The sequence below is a fragment of the Oncorhynchus gorbuscha genome, linkage group LG20, assembly GCF_021184085.1.
Source record: "Oncorhynchus gorbuscha isolate QuinsamMale2020 ecotype Even-year linkage group LG20, OgorEven_v1.0, whole genome shotgun sequence".
NCBI classification, from domain to species: Eukaryota; Metazoa; Chordata; class Actinopteri; order Salmoniformes; family Salmonidae; genus Oncorhynchus; species Oncorhynchus gorbuscha.
The window spans coordinates 6322520-6348190 of record NC_060192.1 but is presented as its reverse complement, the minus strand read 5'-3'; the positions used below and the strand labels follow the sequence as shown (position 1 = coordinate 6348190).

Genomic DNA, 25671 nt, shown 5'->3' with positions numbered 1-25671 from the left:
CAGCCTGGCATGAAAGGGATCAAATAAGAAAGAGAGAGAGAAAGCTCACGTTAAAACGCACACAAGCGAGCAAAACGGAAGCACACGCACACACAGAAGGCTAATGAGACGCAGCCCTGCCGAGAGAGAGAGAGAGCAAGAAAGAAAGAAAGAAAGAAAGAAAGGAGGAGAGAATTTAAGATCTTTTATGTGGTCCATGTCTCTTACCTGTGTCACTGTCAGTGTCACTGAGGGAAGCAGCTGGTCTGGACTGGGTTAGGGGGGTCTGGACCAGTAGAACCAGTAGAGACCAGAGTAGCAGCAGAGACCAGCGAGACAACAACATAATGGCACTGGTATAGCTTAACTGGTACAGTACTGGAATGGCAAGGGCTACTGGTACAGGGCTGGCTGTAGAGGGCGCTCCAATGGATCAACCCACAACCATCAACTCTTCAGGTGGGGAACTGTAAGAGGGGAAAAAGAGAGGGTCAAGAGGAACAATAATGGTTATGTAAAAAACAAAAACAATTATGAAAAGAAAAGGTGAGAAAAGGTCGCGTCACCACTACCCTGTCAGCCCAATGCTGTCGGGAGCAGATTGGTGGAGACACATGCTCTAGTGTCTCTTTTCACAGGTCTGAGATGGGAACTCAGCTTCCCACACTCCTCAGCCCTCACACTTTAGCACCTGTCCCCGAGGGGAGGGGAGAGAGGCGCACCTACCACACACACACACAGACACACACACCTTTGACGCCTGTCCCCTGTCAGATCACCGGTCACACCTTAAATGGCCATCGAACGTCACAGAACCAAAACGGTGTCATGTCACAGTTACGCCATACATCCTCTCCGCAGGGCCTTGCCCCGCTACCGAATGGACAAGTGTAGTGTCTCTCTTCAGAGATCACATTTATTCGGGGAGAATGCAAACTATGACCTTTTTATTCAAGAGAGAATAAATATATTGTTTCAGGTGATAATAAAGCATGTTTTTTCCTAAAGCAAGTTGCTTTTTCCTCAACTTGTTTCTCTAACTTTTTATAGCAAGACAAGCTTGACATGAAATGTTTTGAAGAAATTCTTCAAAAACAAATTCTTTCTGGTCTCTCATCCCAAATAGACCCAAACCAATTTGCCCACCGTGCCTCCAGGGGTGTTGATGATGAGTTACTGGTCATGCTGAACAATATCTACGAACATTTAGAAAGTGAAAATTGTATTCGCTGACTTCAGTAGCGCGTTTAACACCATCCAACCCCACCTTACTGGTGGATAAGCTGGTGAATTTGGGTGTCAACTCTCAACTGATCAAACGGATGAATAGTTTCCTTGTGAATCGTACCCAACAAGTGAAGTTCAACCAGCTTATCCACGGTGAATACGGGAGCCCCTCAAGGTTGCGTGCTTTCACAGATACTGTGAAAACTGTACACAAGCGATTGTGGAGCCTCTGACTCAGCCCACAAATTCATTAAATATGCAGATGACACCGCTGTTGTGGGTTTCCTCCACCCAGACCAAGCCTCTCTTCAAGGTCGAGACGGAGAAACGGGCAAATTCGTCCGGTGGTGCGCACGTAACTTCCCTGAAATACACGTTAAGAAAACAAAAGAGACGGAATTTGAATTGAGAATGAACAAAACTCCACCACCTCCTACGAAGATGAATGGGGAATCAGTCGATAGAGTGACCACGTCACTCAATGGGGAATCGAAATAGACAATCAAATGAAATTGAACGACGGTGCTTTTGCAAAGATAAAGAAAATGCAACAGGGAATGTTTTTTTTTAACGCAAACTGAACCATTTTAAATGTTGGCCGCCATATCTTACAAATGTTCTATAAATCTGTCCTGCAGAGTGTGTTTCCCCTTTGGTCTGATATGCATGTTTGGAAACATGCCAGTGGAAGACCAAGTCAAGCTTCAGCGCTTGATTAAGACAGTGGGAAGGATAATTGGTAGGCTGTTTGAAAGATAGTCTGTTGGGTATATCGCATACTTTCACTATAAATGTGTAGCTATGGCACTTTTAATTAATTCTATTTTGTAGTTTCTGTGTTTTCGTGTTTTCGTGTTTTATGTACCATCTTCTTTAAGCACATGAAAAAATGAATTTCCCTCTGGTTGTAACGTCTGCTTCCAACTCACACTCTCAAACACATAGATCCCCTGAACGCAGCCCACTTTCCAGCTCACACTCTCAAACACATAGATGCCCTGAACGCAGCCACTTTCCAGCTCACACTCTCAAACACATAGATCCCCTGAACGCAGCCCACTTTCCAGCTCACACTCTCAAACACATAGATCCCCTGAACGCAGCCACTTTCCAGCTCACACTCTCAAACTCATATATCCCCTGAAAGCAGCTCACTCTCCAGCTCACACTCTCAAACACATAGATCCCCTGAACGCAGCCACTTTCCAGCTCACACTCTCAAACACATAGATCCCCTGAACACAGCTCACTCTCCAGCTCACACTCTCAAACACATAGATCCCCTGAACGCAGCCCACTTTCCAGCTCACACTCTCAAACACATAGATCCCCTGAACACAGCTCACTCTCCAGCTCACACTCTCAAACTCATAGATCCCCTGAAAGCAGCTCACTCTCCAGCTCACACTCTCAAACTCATATATCCCCTGAAAGCAGCTCACTCTCCAGCTCACTCTCCAGCTCACACTCTCAAACTCATAGATCCCCTGAAAGCAGCTCACTCTCCAGATCCCAATCACCTGAATTCTAATCACCTGTTCACACACCTGTATGTCATTATCACACACTATTTAGTTCAGTTCTTTGCACCCCATCGCTGTGAAGGATTGTTTGTTTTATGACACTTCTTTCATTCTTGTTTTCCTGTGGTTTACTACTGTGTATGCTAGTGAGGCAGGCAAAAACTAATGATGCCTATTCCCTGCCTGTACTTTAGGATTTCCTGTTATCTACCTATTGCCTGATCTCCCGGATGACGTTACTAGCCTTTTCCCTGCCTGTACTGTTGGCCTTTTGGACCCCCTGCCTGCCCCTGGACCCAGCTACCTGTCTCCTCCTGTGGTCCTGTACAATAAACAGCTGCTGTGCCCTGCGCTTGAAACCAGCTCTCGGTCTCCCCTCGTGTTCATTACACTGGTGGGATACTAATGTTAATCTGAATCATCAAAAACAAAATGTAATTATCAGCACAATAAACTTAAACGGGAGGGAACAGTCATATAATATAATAGGCTCAACAGCCAATGTGTATGATTTAACATTACTATTTAAATAGTACTTACTTATAAGAATGGGTAATTGCTTACAAGTTGCTAAATATCCCATAAAGCCATCAATATTTTCATCTTCTGTGGTTCGGTAACTTCCTGTTCTTCGACAGACTCTGGCTGGACTGAGGAAGAGGGCAAATTTGAAACATTGCAAAGTATGTATGTCCGTCTCGTAACGGAGTCTTTAACCGTGGCGTCCATCTCGTAACGGAGCCTTTAACTGTGGCATCCGTCTCGTAACGGAGCCTTTAACCGTGGCGTCCGTCTCGTAACGGAGTCTTTAACCGTGGCGTCCGTCTCGTAACGGAGCCTTTAACTGTGGCGTCCGTCTCGTAACGGAGCCTTTAACTGTGGCGTCCGTCTCGTAACGGAGTCTTTAACCGCATGCCCCCCCAAAACCGCATGACAGCCGGAGCAACGTAACGTAGTGCTCATGGGTAATGTGAGTCGGTTTTGGGGGGGCAGCAGACACTTTTCCTTGCTTTCCACCCAGTGTATATCCACTAGGTGGTGCCAGAGTAGCTTACCAAGCCAGAGGGGCCGAGGCACTCTTTTCGACTCTCGCCAGCGACGGCATTTGAACTTCAGGATCCAGTGTTAGAGGCCTGTTACAAATACTAGCTATCTAGCTAGCATGGTGTTCCATGCTTTCAACTCTGCTTCTGCTTCTGTGGGTAAGTAAGTAAACATGTCTGCCTCCAAATTGGAAGAGCTGAAAGTGCTCTTACAACTGGTGAGAAACAAAAACAAACGGTGGAAAATTGGTCCACAGAACGGTCCACAGAACGGTCCACAGAACACTACTAGGTGGGGAAGGAGAATTACACCTCTTGTCCGACCGAATGCGAAGCATTGACGAGGAAAGACCATTTCAATACTTTCGGATGCGGGCTGGCAGACTTCACAACCATGGTAGATGTGGGCGCATTCGGTCGGGAGGTAGATGCGGGAATTTCCCTCACGACGCAAGTTTGGCTCTCAACTCATTGCAGGCCAGCTGCTGCTACCAAGGCCAGAGTTGCTTGCCTGGGGACCCAAACACAGAGCCCATATGTCTTCGTGGGAGACGAGGCGCTTCCTCTGAAAGTCAACATGAGACCATGTCCAGGTAAGATACTGTAAATGGATGCGACTTTATGATATTATGATGTGAAAATTACACCAAAGTAAATAGAAGTTGTAATGATATGCCTCACACAAAAGTGCTTTGGCATCCCAGTAGGAGGATGGGGACCTATGTCCAACGTATAGACTACACAGCTGTTATAGTACATTTTTGATAGCCTTCGTGTTGGGGCTCATGAGTGTCTAAGGCACCGCATCTCAGTGCTAGATGCATCACTACAGACCCTGTTTCGATTCCAGGCTGTATGTATCACAACCGGCCGTGATTGGGAGCCAATAGGGTGGCGCACAATTGGCCCAGCGTCGTCTGGGTTCGGATTTGGCCGGGGTAGGCCGTCATTGTGAATAAGAATTTATTCTTAACTGACTTGCCTAGTTAAATAAAATAAAAATGTTCCAGTTCAACACTAATGCCATGCTTCTTTTATTCAAAGGTTCTTCTGGCGGTTCTTCTGACGGTGCCAAGAAAACATACAACTACCGTCACTCAAGACCTTCACCACCTGGAGGCGGCCCGTCAGTATGTCCAGGACCCAGTTGCACATGGTGGAGTAAAGACCCAGGGTCTCAAGCTTAATGATGAGTTTGGAGGGTACTATGGTGTTGAATGCTGAGCTGTAGTCAATGAACAGCAGCATTCTTACACAGGTATTCCTCTTGTCCTGATGGGATAGGGCAGTGTGGTGGCGATTGCATCGTCTGTGGACCTATGGGTCAGTAACCAAATTGAAGTGGGTCTGGGGTGACAGGTAGGGTGGAGGTGATATGATCCTTGACTAGTCTCTCAAAGCTCTTCATGATGACAGAAGTGAATGCTATGGAGCGATTAGCGAGTCATTTAGTTCAGTTACCTTAGCTTTCTTGGGAACAGGAACAATGGTGGTCATCTTAAAACAAGTGGGGACAGCAGACCGGGATAGGGATTGATTGAATATGTCCGTAAACACACCAGCCAGCTGGTCTGCGCAAGCTCTGAAGACGCGGCTAGGGCTGCCATCTGGGCCGGCAGCCTTGCGAGGGTTAACACGTTTAAATATTTTATTCACATCGGCCATGGAGAAGGAGAGCCCACAGTCTTTGGTAGTGGGCCGCATCGGTGGCACTATATTGTCCTCAAAGCGCACAAAGAAGTTGTTTAATTTGTCTGGAAGCAAGACGTCAATGTCCGCGACGAGGCTGGTTTTCTTTTTGTAATTTGTGATTGTCTGTAGAACCTGACACATACGTCTCGTTTTTGACACTACCTACAGTGAGGGAAAACAGTATTTGATGCCCTGCTGATTTTGTATAATTTTAACGCCTGCTCCCACTCTCCCTCTCTGGTACTCGAGGATGCCAGACTGCCTTCACCATTGTTATGCGCATCTGAGCTTCATCACTGGTCACCATCACACGCAGCAGGGCATCATTGGACTCACCTGAACCCCATCTTTATTTGATTGCCTCCCCTTTATCTGTGTGTTCCCCGTGTCTGCATTATTGTTGTTATGTTTCCCCTGTCCAGACGCTGTCCCTGTTTGTTTCATGTTATTTATTAAATGTTCAGTCCCTGTACTTGCTTCTTGTCTCCCAGCCTCTGTCCTCACAGGTAGCCTTGTTCTAAAATTAGCTTTGTTAAAATCCTTAGGATACATGGTTTCTCCAGTTTGCATCAAATCCAGTGAAGTTCCTTGATGGTTGTCTTGGTATCCGCTTGCGGGGGATATACACGGCTGTGACGATAACCGAGGAGTGTTTTCTTGGAAAATATTACGGCCGGCATTTGATTGTGAGGAATTCTCGGTCAGGTGACCAAAAGGACTTGAATTCCTGTACGGTGTTACAATTACACCATGAGTCATTAATCATGAAACATACACCCCCGCCCTTCTTCTTCCCGGAGAGATGGTTTATTCCTGTCGGTGCAACGGCATCCTTGCTGTGATACGGAGGATCCTGAGAGGAGCCTTTGAAGTTGCCCCAGAGAAAGCTGAGACCAGTGTGACGGCCTGTGCGACCCTACACAACTACCTACACACCACAAACATTGACAACACTGATTAGTCAACACAGTACATCCACCCTGTTTGATGACTACTCCACAACCACCGGACCTGCGCCCGGGAGAGTGGAGACGGGTGGTACCAGAGGACACCGGCTTCTTGGACGCAAGAAAAATGTTGGCGGACAGGGCAACTAGAGTTGCTATAGACTTGCAACCTCAAGGACTACTTCCTCACACCAACTGGTCTGGTATCTTTCCAGGATGCTGCTATCATTCATGGCACCCTATGGTAAATGTTGGGTGTGTTGTTTGGAAAACATATGCATATATGTTATTTTCCTCTGGGTGATGACTTTGTCATAGTAGGATCCCCACTCAAAAGAACTTGTGAGCCTCACACTTTTTGTAAATATCTTGGTTTTCACTGGTTTTGCTATTCACAATGAAGACTACATTTTTTTTTTTTTTTCACTTTAGCAGACACTTATGCAGAGCGACTTACAGTAATGAGTGTATAAATTTTCATACTGGTCCCCATGGGAATCAAACCACCAAACATTGCGTTGCAAACGCCATAGTACACCGACTGAGCCACGCGGGACCTCGTTTTGTTTGTCATATTTTTTTTTGATGAGGCAGCCAAAAACCTATTTAGTGTTATCAATGGCTCTAGTCTGAAAAATGGGCCTACAGTTATAGTATTCGTACACTAATTACGAGAGAAACTTTGTTTCCTATCAATTTATCTTTCACAATAAAGACATCCATAAAAGACAGACACTTCATTCTCACGTTGTTTTTGCCGTATATTTTTCCTACGGCTAGTACAGACGCCGTGGCTTAGCATGATTCTGTAACATGTACTGTCTGACATTAAGGACAGGCCCCCCCTCAAGACATTAATCTCATCTACACGGCCATGTCTAACCTTCTGTTACGTAAACCTTTAAATGGGACTTTCCTGCTAGAGAATGTCTGTCCAGATGTAAACAATATCCTAATCTACGTGAAAACCTTCTGTTACGTGTCATGGCCTTTCAACCATTTCAACGAGGATGTTCCTGTTATGGGTGAGAGTGGCTGCCTAGCTGTAGACATTAAGAACACACCCCCGTCTGTCGTCCCATCTACGGTGCCTTCAGAAACGATTTAAACCACTTGACTTTTTCCACATTTTGTTGTGTTACAGCCTTATATATATATATATATAAATAAAAGTGTCATTGGCCTACACACAATACCCCTATAATGTCAAAGTGGAATTACGTTTTGTTTTAAATTTTGACAAACTAATTAAAAATCCAAATCTGAAATGTCTTGAGTAAATATTCAACCCCCTTGTTATGGCAAGCCTAAATGATTTAGTTCAGGAGTTTCATAATAAGTTGCACGGACTGCAATAATAGTGTTCAACATGATTTCTGAATGACTACCTCGTCTCTGTACCCCACACACACATTTATCTGTAAGGTCCATCAGTCGAGCAGTAAATGTCAAACACAGATTCTACCACAAAGACCGGGGAGTTTTTCCAATGCATAGCAAAGAAGGGCACCTATTGGTAGATGGGTAAAAGAAGCAGACACTGAATATCCATGAGCATGGTGAAGTTATTAATTACACTTTGGATGGTGTATCAGTACACCCAGTCACTACAAAGATACAGGCCTCCTTCCTAACTCAGTTGCTGGAGAGGAAGGAAACCAATGGTGACTTTAAAATAGTTCGAGTTTTATGGTTGTTGTAGGAGAAAACTGAGGAAGAATCAACAACATTGTAGGTACTCCACAATACAAAACCTAATTGACGGATGGAAAAGCAGGAAGCCTGTACAGAATACAAATATTCCAAAACATGCATCCTGTTTGTAACAAGGCTCTAAATTAATACTGGGGGAAAAAATGGCAAAGCAATTAACTTTATGTCCTTGAATACAAAAGTGTTATGTTTGGGGCAAATCCAACACAACACATTACTGAGTACCACTATCCATATTTTCAAGCCTAGTTGTGGTTGCATCATGTTATGGGTATGCTTGTAATTGTCAACAACTGGGGAGTTTTTCAGGTGTGCAAAGCTCTTAGAGATTTACCCAGAGAGACTCACAGCTGTAATCGCTGCCAAAGAGGATTCTGACTTATATTGACTCAGGGGTGTGAATACTTACGGAAATGAGATGCTGAACATTTCATTTTCAATAAATACGCAAACATTTGTAAAAACGCGTTGTCACTTTGTCATTATGGGTTACAGTAACAAAATGTAACAAGGGGAAAATAACGCAATGTAAAAAACGAGGTGAAAATAAGACGACCATCGTGACAAACAAAAGGTGCAGTGGGAATATTGTGCATAAGACATGGGGGAATAAGACAAGATCCACAAAGGCAAACCACCAGTAAATGAACCTACACCTTAACACGTGAATGATAAAACACGCACCATACCCCCAGTAAATGACCTACCAACATATCTTGTGAATTAGAAGGGAAAAAACTATTCAGAAAAAAACATGTCAAACGCCAACATCTTTACAACTTGTTTTAGGTCACAAACACAAGCGTGCATATTGTATCTGGTATATTGGTGTCTGTCGGACAATGTTTTACATAAACAGGAAGCCAACCCAGTTGTTGGACAATCGGCGCAGTCCCATTCCTGGTCTCTTCCTCCTTTATCAGACTGTGAACATACCGGGTCCCGAATCTGTCTCCATGTCGATGCTCCCGAGTGGCGCAGCATTTTAAGGCACTGTATCTCAGTGCAAGAGGTGTCACTACAGTCCCCAGTTCGAATCCAGGCTGCATCACATCTGGCTGTGATTGGTAGGGCGTTCGCACAATTAGCCCAGCGTCGTCCGGGTTTGATCGGGGTAGGCCGTCATTGTAAATAAGAATTTGTTCTTAACCGACTTGCCTAGTTAAATAAAAGAACATTTTTAAAATGTTGTGCTATCTCACCCCAGCTGGTGACTTTGCGTTATGGTCCGTGATTTTGATTTGACTTGATTTGGTATACAACCGCACCAAGTAATTTTACAGAGGTGCTCGTAGCGCCTCACCTCCTCGGACAGACGATCCTCAAAATTGGACAGAGATTTCATTTTGCATAAGCAATGTCGAAATCAAAGCAAACATGCAAGTAGAATAGCAGCAGCAGCATGTCCATTTCTTCCATGTTTATAAATACCAGAAAGCATGTAAAGTCGACACAGGGACTGTACTTCCACTGCAAAGCTTTCTCAATACTGCCCAACAATTGTATACGTTGTGTTGCCAATTTCATGTGGCGCACTTGTTCGTGGTAGGTTTGTGCGCACAACAAGGAGCTACCCATTTTGTGATGTAAAACGACACTGCAACACTCTGCCGGCTCCGACTGCGTACAGTGTCCTGGCCTTAACCCCTTTGTCGCTGTACATGTGCTAGTCGGAACATGGAAACTCTTAAATGTCCGACTAGCTAACTGGTTAAAGTTCTACAAATCAGCGAGTCAGAAATGTCCGTTTCCTAGTTCCGACTAGCACGTGAACGCAGCATAACCCCATATCCAAAACACCTCCTGGCCAGGGAACAGAACACCATTTGCTTCCAGCCTGCCGGTCAGTGTCACAGTGTTAAAGTCTCATTTGGGAAGATGGATCTTGTGTTTAGGTGTGATGAGACCGTTCCAACCCACAAACACACACCGTGAGAGACTAACAAAAAGGAGAGCTGTAGAAAATACTCTGTAACACATAACCTCCTCGCTTTGTGGCAGAACAACCTGACGATACACTAGACCTGGACATTACTGTAGATGGCAGTGAGGAAAGGTGCGTGTGTGGACATTACTGAGGGTCCGACTCCATAATGAGATCTGTCCTTCGGAGCTGGCAGCCAGTGTGTGTGTGAGAGTGAGAGAATGGTGACCCAGAGAGGGAGGTATGTAACGGTGAAGAGTAGAGCGGGAGGTTTATGAAGACATCATTAATGCCCTTCATTAATGCCGACCATAACTCAACCCCACACAAACATTAAAGACTCTCTTAAACGAATGAGTCTGTTTGCAGATTTATGAGTTTTATGGTGTAGCGTCTCCATCATACTGCTGGCTAGCTGACAGGAGAGCCCAGCACAGAGACACCCAAGCTGAGACAGAGTGAGGGAGTAAGAGAGAGAGATATATAGAACATTCTGAGTATGCAGGCTTTTGATCCAGCACTACCCCAGAGCATGGTAGGAGTAAAAACATGCAAATCCCCGCCATAGCGCTTCAGCAGGAGGGTTGATTAGCCCTGCCATAGAAGCTAAAAGCTAGTTAACAGCTAACACACCCAGCTCTGTAAACCTCACTGTGGTAGTTATCACACCACCACCACCACAAAATCACCAGAGACACAATTAGAACAAAAATAAGAGTGGTTTCTCCCCGCTCTAGCCATGCTGTGTGGCTTCTTTAAATCCGAAAGGAACATTTCAGCAATTTAACAGACCCTCTTATACGAAGGGACTTGCTTTCAACTAGAGTAGGGAAGACAACGGCCACTCTTATACGAAGGGACTTGCTTTCAACTAGAGTAGGGAAGACAACGGCCACTCTTATACGAAGGGACTTGCTTTCAACTAGAGTAGGGAAGACAACGGCCATAAATTATGACCCTCACAAGTAAAAAATAACTTTTAAGAGCAGTGATAATTATTCTGCAGATGCTTTTGAACTAAACGCCATTGGCTCAGCATGTTGGTACTGTGTATAGCTTAGCGATGGACTGTTACAATGACTCCAGAGGTTTGATATGATTCTAAATTGATGGTCTGAGAGTAGCTACACACACACCCAGGGTGGTGTATAGTCGCTAGGCCAGGAATAGAGCAATCACACTAGAGCTCTATCGAGGAGAGGGCCTCTACCTATTGGAAACTTCTCCCCACTCCCATCTATCTCCCATGCCTTCCCCACACACACACACACATTCGCTCTAATATCTTCCTTCCTGCTTCCTCCCCCATACAACCCCTCTTTCCCTCATCTGTTCTTCATCTCCTCCTCACCCCTAACCCACCCCCCACTCTCTTTCCCCTCTCATCCCTTTAGTTTGATACAGTCTAGTTCTCGTAAGAATATATTTTTATTCTCCCTCTCTTTCTAGCAGATGTGACCTCTCCAGATTTCCCATTCCGGAAGCCCTCACCTACACACCACATTTTGCCTCAGATCCGGACTGTTCCACCCGTCAACGTAACGCTGTCATAGTAACTATGACATAGTAACACACCATTTCTCGGTAGAGGCCCACGCCACCAGCAGACTGGAAAACAGATGACGGTGTGTATGTGTAAAGGGGAGCCATGACTAAGGATATGCTACCATTATCAAATCTCTTTTATTTTCCCCAAATTCTGTTTTCTCCGTTTAGTTTTTCCAGGTTTTGTTTCTATGTTTTTTTCTTCAGGTTTTCGCTCTCAAAATTACATTTTTTTTATTATTTTTTTTTTTTAAACTCAATTTTATGTTTTAAGTCCACAACCATGCTTAAACCACATCAAGAGACCACTTCATGTCGATGTTTAGTGTGTAGTTACTCTTTAGTTCCAGTGTACCTAGCAAGAGGCAGGTGTTTTTCTGGCGCACGTGTGGTGGTAGCATAGCAGTGGGAAGTAGGCAGTATAAAGCTCTCTCATCCATTTATATGCAGATGATACGATCTTATACTCAGCTGGACGCCTCCCCGGATTTTGTGTTAAATGCTCTACAACAAAGTTTTCTTAGTGTCCAGCAATCTTTCTCTACCCCTAACCTTGTTCTGAACACCTCCAAAACAAAGGCCATGTGGTTCAGTAAGAAGAACGCCCCTCTTCCCACAGTTGTTATTACTACCTCTGAGGGTTTAGAGCTTGAGGTAGTCGCCTCGTACAAGTACTTGGGAGTATGGCTAGATGGCGCACTGTCCTTCTCTCAGCACATATCAAAGCTGCAGGCTAAAGTTAAATCTACGCTTGGTTTCCTCTATCGTAATCGCTCCTCTTTCACCCCAGCTGCCAAACTAACCCTGATTCAGATGACCATCCTACCCATGTTAGATTACGGAGACAAAATGTATAGATCTGGAGGTAACGGTGCTCTCGAGCGGCTAGATGTTCTTTACCATTCGGCCATCAGATTTACCACCAATGCTCCTTATAGGACACAACACTGCACTCTATATTCCTCTGTAAACTGGTCACCTCTGTATACCCGTCGCAAGACCCACTGGTTGATGCTTATTTATAAAACCGTCTTAGGCCTCACTCCCCCCTATCTGAGATATCCACTGCAGCCCTCATCCTCTACATTCAACACCCATTCTGCCAGTCACATTCTGTTAACTTCTTATGGCTTGGGGGCAGTGCTTCGACGTCTGGATGAGAAGCATGCCCAAAGTAAACTGCCTGTTACTCAGGCCCAGAAGCTAGGACATGCATATAATTGATAGATTTTGATAGAAAACAAAACTGTTAAAATAATGTCTGTGAGTATAACAGAACTGACATGACAGGCGAAAACCTGAGGAAAATCTATCCAGGAAGTGGGATTTTTTTGATAGGGGTATTTTCAATTGGATGCCTGTAGAGTATCTAATGGTTAGGACCCAGAATGCAGTTCCTATGGCTTCCACTAGATGTCAACAGTCTTTAGACATTGTTTCAGGCTTGTTTTCTGAAAAATGAAGAAGAATGAGACCTTTCTCTCAGTGGACTGTAGAATCATGCAGTGCTGGTTTACGTGTGCGCGCCCTTTGTTGTTTTTTCTTTCTATTGAATACGCGATTGTCTGGTTTAAATATTATTGATTATTTAGACAATTGACAACCCAAGGATTAATTATAAACATTGTTTGACATGTTTCAACAAACTTTACCGGTACTATTAGGATGTATTCCTCTGCATGTTTTGACACTCTTTGATTCAGTGGATTACTGAACAAAACGCACCAACAAAACTGAGTTTTTGGGATATAAAGAGGGACTTTATCGAGCAAAACAAACAATTATTGTGTAGCAGAGACTCTTGTGACTGCAACCATATGAAGATCATCAAAGGTAAGTGATTAATTTTATCGCTATTTCTGACTTTTGTAATTCCTTTACTTGGATGTAAAATGTTTGTATGCTTTTGTAAGTGGGGTGCTGTCCTCAGATAATCGCATGGTATGCTTTCGCCGTAACTGGGCCTGAGTAGCAGGCAGTTTACTCTGGGCACCTTATTCATCCAAGCTACTCAATACTGCTCCCCAGTCCCAAAGAAGGTAACAAAAAGTTCATCTTTAAGCCGATGTATAACACTTGTATTTTTTATGAATGTTTATTATGGCTATTTCTGTATTTTGAATTTGGCGCTCTGCAATTTCACCTGATGTTGTCGAGGTGGGTCGCTAGCGGAACGTCTGCGCCATAAAGGTTAATGATCCCCAAAACAAACACATCCCTGAGTCGCTCCTCTTTTCAGTTCGCTGCAGCTAGCAACTGGAACGAACTGCAACAGACACTCAAACTGGACAGTTTCATCTCAATCTCTTCATTCAAAGACTCAAAATACTCCTGGTCCAGGTTATCCAGGAAGGATATTGACCTCATCCCGTCAGTAGAGGATGCCTGGTTGTTCTTTAATAGTGCTTTTCTCACCATCTTAAATAAGCAAGCCCTGTTCAAAAAATGTAGAACTAAGAACAGATATAGCCCCTGGTTCACTCCTGACTTGACTGCCCTTGACCAGCACAAAAAGATCCTGTGGAGTACTGCATTAGCATCGAATAGCCCCCGGGATATGCAACTTTTCAGGGAAGTCAGGAACCAATATACACAGTCAGTTAGGAAAGCAAAGGCTAGCTTTTCAAACAGAAAGTTGTATCCTGTAGCAGTAATTCCAAAATGTTTAAAGTCCATGGAGAATAAGAGCACCTCCTTCCAGCTTCCCACTGCACTGAGACTAGGAAACACTGTCAACACCGATAAATCCACGATAATCGAGAATTTCAATAAGCATTTATCAACAGCCATACTTTCCACCTGGCTACCCCTACCCCAGCCAACATGCACCCCACGAAGCAACTTGCCCAACCCCCGCCCCCATTCTCCTTCACACAAATCCAGATAGCTGATGTTCTGAAAGAGCTGCAAAATCTGGACCCCTACGAATCAGCTGGGCTAGACAATCTGGACACTCTTTTTCTAAAATTATCCACCGCAATTGTTGCAACCCCTATTACTAGCGTGTTCAACCTCTCTTTCGTATTGTCTGAGATCCCAAAAGATTGGAAAGCTGCCGCGGTCATCCCCCTCTTCAAAGGGAGAGACACTCTAGACCCAAACTGTTAAAGACCGATATCCATCCTGCCCTGCCTTTCTAGTCTTCGAAAGCCAAGTTAACAAACAGATCACCGACCATTTCAAATCCCACCATACCTTCTCCACTATGCAATCTGGTTTCTGTGCTGGTCGTGGGTGCACCTCAGCCACTCTCAAGGTCCTAAACGATATCATAACCGCCATCGTTAAAAGATAGTACTGTGCAGCCGTCTTCATTTACCTGGCCATGGCTTTAGACTCTGTCAATCATCGTATTCTTATTGGCAGACTCAATAGCCTTGGTTTCTCAAATGACTGCCTCGCCTGGTTCACCAATTACTGTCAAATCTGAGGGCCTGTTGTCCGGACCTCTGGCAGTCTCTATGGGAGTGCCACAGGGTTCAATTCTCGGGCTGACACTTTTCTCTGTATACATCAACGATGTCGCTCTTGCTGCTGGTGATTGCGTAGAGGTGGATTAGAGAGACGACACCCTTCTGTATACATCTGGCCCTTCTTTGGACACTGTGTTAACAAACCTCCAAACGGGCGTCAAAGCCATACAACACTCCTTCCGTGGCCTCCAACTGCACTTAAATGCTAGTAAAACTAAATGCATGCTCTTCAACCGATCGCTGCCCGCACCAACCCACCCGACGAGCATCTAATCTGGACGGTTCTGACTTAGAATATGTGGACAACTACAAATACCTAGGTGTCTGGTTAGACTGTAAACTCTCCTTCCAGACTCACATTAAGCATCTCCAATCCCAAATTAAATCTAGAATCGTCTTCCTATTTCGCAACAAAGCATCCTTCACTCATGCTGCCAAACATACCCTCGTAAAACTGACTATCCCACCGATCCTTGACTTTGGCGATGTTATTTACAAAATAGCCTCCAACACTCTACTCAGCAAATTGGATGTAGTCTATCACAGTGCCATCCATTTTGTCACTAAAGCCCCATATACTACCCACCACTGCAACCTGTATGCTCTCGTTGGCTGGCCCTTGCTACATATCCATCGCCAATCCCACTGGCTCCAGGTCATCTATAAGTCTTTGCTAGGTAAAGGACCTTATCTTAGCTCACTGGTCACCATAGCAACACCCACCTGTAGCACACGCTCCAGCAGGTATATTTCACTGGTCATCCCCAAAGCCAACACTTCCTTTGGCCGCCTTTCCTTCCAGTTCTCTGCTGCAAATTACTGGAATGAATTGCAAAAGTCACTGAAGCTGGAGACTCATATCTCCCTCAATATCTATAAGCATCAGTTGTCAGAGCACCTTACCGATCTCTGCACCTGTACACAACCCATCTGTAAATAGCCCACCCAACTACCCCATCCCCATATTCTTTTTTTGCTCTTTTGCACCCCAGTATCTCTACTTGCACATCATCATCTGCACATCTATGACTCCAATATTAATGCTAAATTGTAATTATTTCGCCACTATGGCCTATTTATTGCCTTACCTCCCTAATCTTACTACATTTGTACACACTGTATATAGATTTTTCTATTGTGTTATTGACTATACGTTTGTTTATCCCATGTGTAACTCTGTGTTGTTGTTTTTGTCGCACTGCTTTGCATTAACTTGGCCAGGTCGCAGTTGTAAATGATAACGTGTTCTCAACTAGCCTACCCAGTTAAATAAAGGTGAAAAAAGTAAATAAATAAAAATACATTTACACTCTTACTGACAGTTGTGGCTGCTTTGTGTGATGTATTGTTGCCTCTACCTTCTTTCCCTTTGTGCTGTTGTCTGTGCCCAATAATGTTTGTACCATGTTTTGTGCTGCTACCATGTTGTGTTGCTAACATGTTGTTGTTATGTTGTGTTGCTACCATGCTGTGTTTTCATGTGTTGCTGCCATGCTATCTTAGGTCTCTCTTTATGTAGTGTTGTCTCTCTTGTTGTGATGTGTGTTTTGTCCTATATTTATATTGTATTTGTTTTTTAAATTTTAATCCCAGGCCCCCGTCCCCGCAGGAGGCCTTTTGCTAGTTAAATAAAGGTAAAAAAATAATTAATAGCTTCTACCAAATAGCTGTAGGCTTAGTTTTATCACAAGCACTTACAGCTGGGAAGGCTGCAATTTGGACAGCACGTGAGCCAAATACATATTCCATAGAAGGATTTTGGAACCTCTAACCCTGGCACTCTAACTGTTAAACTCAGTAGTATACTAAAAATGGCTGCCAGTCCTGACTTGAATGGGAACTGCCCATCTATGGATCATATATCTATGGCTGTTTGCAGCTGTCAGTTTGCCTTTCACAAATGTATAAAAACAATTGTGAGAAAAACACAGGCCTCCAATTTGGAAAGCAAATGCTTAATGCTGAAAAGAGTGAACTAATCTGTCTGTAGAAGCAAACTATTTTTTTCTCAGCAACTTTCAGCGATTCTGAGCAAACAGCGCTTGAGATATTGGCACGAGCGCATCGGGCATTACTGGTGAGTGGCCTATGAATCATTTTCATCATTGGGTGAGTCAGTGTCACTGGAAAGTTTATTTTCTAGCTTAATGTAGCCTACAGTGCCTTTGGAAAGTATTCAGAAACCTTGACTTTTTCCACATTTTGTTACGTTTCTGCATTATTCTAAATGTTTTCCCCCACCAATCTACACACAACATCCCATAATATCAAAGCAAAAACAGGTTTTTAGAAATTTGTGCAAATGTATAACAAATTTAAAGCTGAAATATTACATGTACATAAGTATTCAGACCCTGTACTCAGTACTTTGTTGAAGCACCTTCGGCGGCGATAACAGCCTCGAGTCTTCTTGGGTGTGACTCTACAAGCTTGGCACACCTATATTTGGGGAGTTTCTCCCATTCTTCTCTGCAGATCCTCTCAAGCTCTGTCAGGTTGGATGGGGAGCATCGCTGCACAGCTATTTTCAGGTCTCCAGAGATGTTCAATCAGGTTCAAGTCTGGACTCTGGCTGGGCCACTCAAGGACATTCAGAGATTTGCCCCGAAGCCACTCCTGCGTTGTCTTGGCTGTGTGCTTAGGGTCGTTGTCTTGGAAGGTGTACGTTCGACCCCCAGTCAGGTCCTGAGCGCTCTGGAGCAGGTTTTCATCAAGGACCTCTGTACATTTCTCCGTTCATTTTTCCCTCGATCATGACAAGTCTCCCACTCCCTGCTGCTGAAAAACATCACCACAGCCTGATGCTGCCACCATGCTTCACCATAGGGATGGTGCCAGGTTTCCTCCAGACATGATGATTGGCATTCAGGCCAAAGAGTTCAATCTTGGTTTTATCAGAGCAGTGGATCTTGTTTCTCATGGTCTGAGAGTCTTTAGGTACCCTTTAGAAAACTTAAACCGAGCTGTCATGTGCCTTTTACTGAGGAGTGGATTCCGTCTGGCCACTCCACCATAAAGTCCTGATTGGTGGAGTGCTGCAGTGATAGTTGTCCTTCTGGAAGGTTATCACATCTCCACAGAGGAACTCCCAAGCTCTGTCAGAGTGACCATTGGGTTCTTGGTCACCTCGCTGACCAAAGCACTTCTCCCCTGATTGCTCAATTTGGCCCGGCGGCCAGCTCTAGGAAGAGTCTTAGTGGTTCTAAACATCTTCCATTTAAGAATAATGGAGGCCACTGTTTTGGGGACCTTCAATGCTGCAGAAATGTTTTGGTACCCTTCCCCAGATCTGTGCCTCGACACAATCCTGTCTCGGTGCTACGGGCAATTCCTTCAACCTCATGGCTTGGTTTTTGCTTTGACATGCACTGTCAACTGCGGGACCTTATATAGACAGGTGTATGTCTTTCCAGATCATGTGGAATCAATTGAATTTACCACAGGAGGACTCCAATCAAGTTGCAGAAACATCTCAAGGATGATCAATGGAAACAGGATGCACCTGAGCTCAATGTTAATTCTCAAAGCAAAAAGTCTGAATGCTTAAGTAAGTAAGGTATTTCTGTTTTTGCTAAAATTTCAACATTATAGGGTGTTGATGAGGGAAAATAGATTTTAAACGATTGTAGAATAAGGCTGTGACAAAATGTGATTTTCTTAAGGGTCTGTATGTCATGTTTGTCATTTATTATCTTGTCTTGTCCCTGTGCTTCCCATTCTATTCGTTTCCCTCTGCTGGTCTTATTTGGTTCTTTCCCTCCTTCTAGCCCTCTCTCTCCCCCTCCCTCTCTCACTCTCTCGCTCTCTCTTCTCTCTATCGTTCCGTTCCTGCTCCCAGCTGTTCCTATTCCCCTAATCATCATTTAGTCTTCCCACACCTGTTCCCGATCCTTTCCCCTGATTAGAGTCCCTATTTATTCCTTTGTGTTCCGTTCCTGTGCCGTCGGTTCCTCGTATTGTATTCACCATGCTGTGATTGCGTTTCGCCCTGTCCTGTCGTGTTTTTGCCGTGATTGTGTATCACCCTGTCCTGTCGTGTTTTGTGCCTTCATCAGACGCTGCGTGTGAGCAGGTGTCTCAGTCGACTACGGCCTGCGCCTACCCGAGCGACCTGCAGTCTGTGGCCGCTTCTCCAGTTGTTTTCCCCTCTACAATCTAGAGGATTTCTGTTATTCCGTTTTGAACATTAATAAACTCTGTTTCTGTTAAGTCGCGTTTGGGTCCTCTTTCACCTGCATGACAGAAGGAACCGACCAAGGAATGGACCCAGCGACTTCAGACGCTGTTTACACTGCCGTCAAGATCCAAGGAGCCATGCTCGGCAGACACGAGCAGGAATTGTCTGCTGCTCGCCATGCCGTGGAGAACCTGGCCGCTCAGGTTTCCGACCTCTCTGGACAGTTCCAGAGTCTACGTCTCGTGCCACCTGTTACTTCCTGGCCTGCCGAGCCTCCAGAACCTAGGGTTAATAACCCACCTTGCTACTCCGGGCAGCCCACTGAGTGCCGCTCCTTTCTCACGCAGTGTGAGATTGTGTTCTCTCTCCAACCCAACACATACTCTAGAGAGAGAGCTCGAGTTGCTTACGTCATTTCACTCCTTACTGGCCGGGCTCGAGAATGGGGCACAGCTATCTGGGAGGCAAGGGCTGATTGCTCTAACAAATTCCAGAACTTTAAAGAGGAGATGATTCGGGTTTTTGACCGTTCAGTTTTTGGTGGGGAGGCTTCTAGGGCCCTGGCTTCCTTATGCCAAGGTGAACGGTCCATAACGGATTATTCCATTGAGTTTCGCACTCTTGCTGCCTCTAGTGAGTGGAACGAGCCGGCGCTGCTCGCTCGTTTTCTGGAGGGACTCCACGCAGTGGTTAAGGATGAGATTCTCTCCCGGGAGGTTCCTTCAGATGTGGACTCTTTGATTGCTCTCGCCATCCGCATAGAACGACGGGTAGATCTTCGTCACCGGGCTCGTGGAAGAGAGCTCGCATCAACGGTGTTTCCCTGCTCCGCATCGCAACCATCTCCCTCCTCTGGCTTTGAGACTGAGCCCATGCAGCTGGGAGGGATTCGCATCTCGACTAAGGAGAGGGAACGGAGGATCACCAACCGCCTGTGCCTCTATTGCGGAGTTGCTGGACATTTTGTTAATTCATGTCCAGTAAGAGGCCAGAGCCCATCAGTAAGCGGAGGGCTACTGGTGAGCGCTACTACTCAGGTCCCTTCATCTAGATCTTGTACTACTATGTCGGTCCATCTACGCTGGACCGGTTCGGGTGCTACATGCAGTGCCTTGATTGACTCTGGGGCTGAGGGTTGTTTCATGGACGAAGCATGGGTTCGGAAACATAACATTCCTTTCAGACCGTTAGACAAGCCTACGCCCATGTTTGCCTTAGATGGTAGTCATCTTCCCAGTATCAAATTTGAGACACTACCTTTAACTCTCACAGTATCTGGTAACCACAGTGAGACTATTTCTTTTTTGATTTTCCGTTCACCGTTTACACCTGTTGTTTTGGGTCATCCCTGGCTAGTATGTCATAATCCTTCTATTAATTGGTCTAGTAATTCTATCCTATCCTGGAACGTTTCTTGTCATGTGAAGTGTTTAATGTCTGCCATCCCTCCCGTTTCTTCTCTCCCTACTTCTCAGGAGGAACCTGGCGATTTGACAGGAGTGCCGGAGGAATATCATGATCTGCGCACGGTCTTCAGTCGGTGAGCCAACTCCCTTCCTCCTCACCGGTCGTATGATTGTAGTATTGATCTCCTTCCAGGGACCACGCCTCCTCGAGGTAGACTATACTCTCTGTCGGCTCCCGAACGTAAGGCTCTCGAGGATTATTTGTCTGTGTCTCTTGACGCCGGTACCATAGTGCCTTCTTCTTCTCCGGCCGGGGCGGGGTTCTTTTTGTTAAGAAGAAGGACGGTACTCTGCGCCCCTGCGTGGATTATCGAGGGCTGAATGACATAACGGTTAAGAATCGTTATCCGCTTCCCCTTATGTCATCAGCCTTCGAGATTCTGCAGGGAGCCAGGTGCTTTACTAAGTTGGACCTTCGTAACGCTTACCATCTCGTGCGCATCAGAGAGGGGGACGAGTGGAAAACGGCGTTTAACACTCCGTTAGGGCATTTTGAGTACCGGGTTCTGCCGTTCGGTCTCGCCAATGCGCCAGCTGTTTTTCAGGCATTAGTTAATGATGTTCTGAGAGACATGCTGAACATTTTTGTTTTTGTCTATCTTGACGATATCCTGATTTTTCTCCGTCACTCGAGATTCATGTTCAGCACGTTCGACGTGTTCTACAGCGCCTTTTAGAGAATTGTCTCTACGTAAAGGCTGAGAAGTGCTCTTTTCATGTCTCCTCCGTTACTTTTCTCGGTTCCGTTATTTCCGCTGAAGGCATTCAGATGGATTCCGCTAAGGTCCAAGCTGTCAGTGATTGGCCCGTTCAAGGTCACGTGTCGAGTTGCAGCGCTTTTTAGGTTTCGCTAATTTCTATCGGCGTTTCATTCGTAATTTCGGTCAAGTTGCTGCCCCTCTCACAGCTCTTACTTCTGTCAAGACGTGTTTTAAGTGGTCCGGTTCCGCCCAGGGAGCTTTTGATCTTCTAAAAGAACGTTTTACGTCCGCTCCTATCCTCGTTACTCCTGACGTCACTAGACAATTCATTGTCGAGGTTGACGCTTCAGAGGTAGGCGTGGGAGCCATTCTATCCCAGCGCTTCCAGTCTGAATAAGGTTCATCCGTGCGCTTATTTTTCTCATCGCCTGTCGCCATCTGAGCGCAACTATGATGTGGGTAACCGTGAACTGCTCGCCATCCGCTTAGCCCTAGGCGAATGGCGACAGTGGTTGGAGGGGCGACCGTTCCTTTTGTCGTTTGGACAGACCATAAGAACCTTGAGTACATCCGTTCTGCCAAACGACTTAATGCCCGTCAAGCTCGTTGGGCGTTGTTTTTCGCTCGTTTGAGTTTGTGATTTCTTACCGTCCGGGTAGCAAGAACACCAAGCCTGATGCCTTATCCCGTCTGTTTAGTTCTTCTGTGGCTTCTACTGATCCCGAGGGGATTCTTCCTTATGGGCGTGTTGTCGGGTTGACAGTCTGGGGAATTGAAAGACAGGTTAAGCAAGCACTCACGCACACTGCGTGCGCTTGTCCTAGTAACCTCCTTTTCGTTCCTGTTTCCACTCGTCTGGCTGTTCTTCAGTGGGCTCACTCTGCCAAGTTAGCTGGTCATCCCGGTGTTCGAGGCACTCTTGCGTCTATTCGCCAGCGCTTTTGGTGGCCGACTCAGGAGCGTGACACGCGCCGTTTCGTGGCTGCGTGTTCAGACTGCGCGCAGAAGAAGTCTGGTAATTTTTTTTTCTGCTTCTGCTCCTGGTCTTGCTGGGTCTCAGTCTGTTCCCTGCCATCGCATCTCTCCTGTTCTTGTCCCTGCCCTTGCTGTGTCTCAGTCTGTCCCTAGTTCTCATTTTTTTTTAGAGTAGTACCCTAGTTTCCCTTTTTATCGTTTTTCGTTACGGTCCTGAGGAGAGGAGTTGGGTTCTTTCTCGGGACGTGCTGGACCGTTTGATCTATGATTTCCTCCGTTGCCGCCAGTGTTCCTCCTCGAGAGCGCCAGGAGGCGCTCGGTGAGTGGGGGGGTACTGTCATGTTTGTCATTTATTATCTTGTCTTGTCCCTGTGCTTCCCATTCTATTCGTTTCCCTCTGCTGGTCTTATTTGGTTCTTTCCCTCCTTCTAGCCCTCTCTCTCCCCCTCCCTCTCTCACTCTCTCGCTCTCTCTTCTCTCTATCGTTCCGTTCCTGCTCCCAGCTGTTCCTATTCCCCTAATCATCATTTAGTCTTCCCACACCTGTTCCCGATCCTTTCCCCTGATTAGAGTCCCTATTTATTCCTTTGTGTTCCGTTCCTGTGCCGTCGGTTCCTCGTATTGTATTCACCATGCTGTGATTGCGTTTCGCCCTGTCCTGTCGTGTTTTTGCCGTGATTGTGTATCACCCTGTCCTGTCGTGTTTTGTGCCTTCATCAGACGCTGCGTGTGAGCAGGTGTCTCAGTCGACTACGGCCTGCGCCTACCCGAAGCGACCTGCAGTCTGTGGCCGCTTCTCCAGTTGTTTTTCCCCTCTACAATCTAGAGGATTTCTGTTATTCCGTTTTGAACATTAATAAAACTCTGTTTCTGTTAAGTCGCGTTTGGGTCCTCTTTCACCTGCATGACACTGTATATAGAGGGGATTCTGGTTGCCTCTTCAGAATGTTGCAATAAATATGAATCCCTCATTCTGTTCATGTCTTATCATAAACATGGACGAATTAATAAACGTTCAAACATTTAGTTGAATCCTTCCTAAGTTAGTCCCGTGTAGATCAGTTGGTGGAGCATGGCACTTGCAGCGCTAGGTTTTGTCGGTCCAATTCCCAAAGGGGACAAGTCTGAAAATGTATGGACTCAATACTGAAATCACTCTGGATAAGAGCGTCTGCTAAATGACTAAAATGTTCAACATATTGTTGAATTCCATTATAATGTCTGGATTCAGTGTTTTGAGGCCACGGTCTCCACATCACATCATTTATAGGGCCCTTTACCATGAAATGTCCATGGTCCCAAAGTGGGCTACATGAATTGATTGTACAACTATTCAACCCAGCTGAAGTGCGGTCACATACAGAGGCTGAATGTCTGGAGACAGAGAAGAGGACATGTTGAGAGTGACACTGGATAACAGCTCACTCTTACCATACACTTCTATTTACCTCTCCACTCTCTCTCTCTCTATATATATATATAATTATTATTTTTATCTCTCTCTCTACTCTTCACACATCTGTCTCTCTTTCTCTTGCCCCTCCCTGAATGAGGCATCTGATATAGAACAGCAATTACAAATTCGCTCCATTCACAAATGAGGCAGGAGGTCTAACACACACATTCACCGTCTCCCACTGTTACCCCGTTGAGTAAGATTTCCAATGTATTCATTATGCAAATACACTTGAACCTGAACTCTCACACCATGACATGAGTATCATTATCGCGTGTGTGTGTGTGGCTATACTACACTATATGTGCAGATATGAACATCCAAAGTTGTCCTCTGAACATAATGGTCCGGTTTCCCAGACAGAGATTAAGCCTCGTCCTGGCCTAACAATGCTCCGACGGAGGATCTCGATTGAAAGTGCTTTTTAGTCGAGGACTATCTTGAATCTCTGTCCAGGAAACAGGTCCAATAACTTTTTCAATGCCAACGGATCATGTGGCAATAGAACTAATTCAATTCCATTAGATTCGTCAGCCGGTGCCCGTTGGTTCCGGGAGTGAGTCACCGGTCAAGCGCGGTGAGTCAACAAAGATTGCACGCATCAGCCAGGTCTCATCAGACGTGACACGAGCGTCATTTACCGCACACCGACACATTTACAGCCACGTCTGTCCCCGCGTTAGCAGTGACCTGTGACTGACTGCTTGTGCTGTGTTCCTCAGAGAGGAAGTCTTACCAACTCGACTCTACCCTCTGGTTTGTAAATGTGGTCACCTTTGTGTATATCTTATACATTATTAATGGCGCCTTCATAAACCCTTTATAAGACATTATAAGGCTATAAAGGGTGCATGCCATAGGATACGTGAATTAATGGCTGTGAGTCATTTGAAGCATTGTAGTTCGTGAAGGGTTCGTTCGTTTAACTGATAAATCAAGAGGAAACCCTCGGATATCCAACTCATTCCAAACAAACCCTTGGCTATTGCAGTTACATAGTTATTCAATAGGCTACCTACCACACGCAGGGGCTCCTAAGTTCCATAGGCAATTTTTTCTTATATAGGCTATGCATTTCAAATCTATATGAACATGCTTGACTAGGTACCCTACACCTACTTCATTTAAACGTAGCATTGTTTTTATCAAAAGAGCAATGATTCTGAAAAATAATGAACCAATGTTTACAGACCACAGAATGCAAGCTGCATGCAACATTGTGTGACTAGTCTTGATATTTGTTGGATTGCATTGGTGTCTCACCTGCGTTTCCGATCCTTGTGCAACTACCCTCGAGGAGGTAGGATAGGAATTAAATGTCCGATTCCTTTGATGCCTTCAAGTTACAACTCTCGAAAAAAACATCGGTATTTTTCCGAGTTCAAATAGAGTGGCGCGGCGAAGCCACGCGTAATGGACGTTGACTGTGGAGTATGGTGCGGTCTCTCTTTCTACCTCCCAACAAGTTTTAAAACTAAGACTTTCTGTTCGAATACAACAGCATTTAGTTGTTTATCCGTTTCAGTCAACCAGCAAATCTCGAAGCATTTTAGTTTAGTCCAAATGTGCCTATTCCTGCCCGGAGAAAACGTCGGAACTCCGACCGTTTTCTGTATTGTCTTGGAACAATCGGACAAATCGCGAAAAAAACGTTTGCACAAGCCTGCAACCTAATATTTAAGTCAACACCGCAGAGATGTTCTGTATTTTGTGAATAGCATGTGAGGTGAAGTGGCTGGCAAATTCAATTAATATATTTCAGAGCAGCGAATTCTAACTCCTTGCAGGCTGCGTCTGTGACCTCCCCGAAAAACTTCTCACCGCGCAGTG

General features: G+C 45.2%; 1 protein-coding gene across 3 annotated transcripts in view; it reads right to left on the bottom strand.

Moving 5' to 3' along the window:
* The window catches only part of fgfr1b (fibroblast growth factor receptor 1b), a 37233-nt gene extending 11562 nt beyond the window's left edge, over nucleotides 1-25671 (bottom strand). For 2 of the 3 annotated variants that reach the window (XM_046317676.1, XM_046317678.1), the window contains exons 1-2: nucleotides 25105-25671; nucleotides 208-446 (exon numbers count right to left, since the gene is read on the bottom strand). In XM_046317676.1, the coding sequence (XP_046173632.1) occupies nucleotides 208-325 (118 nt within the window). In that variant the 5' untranslated portion in view covers nucleotides 326-446; nucleotides 25105-25671. Of the gene's footprint in view, nucleotides 1-207; nucleotides 447-551; nucleotides 688-25104 lie in introns of those variants that run through there. The other variant, XM_046317677.1, reaches the window with a different exon arrangement.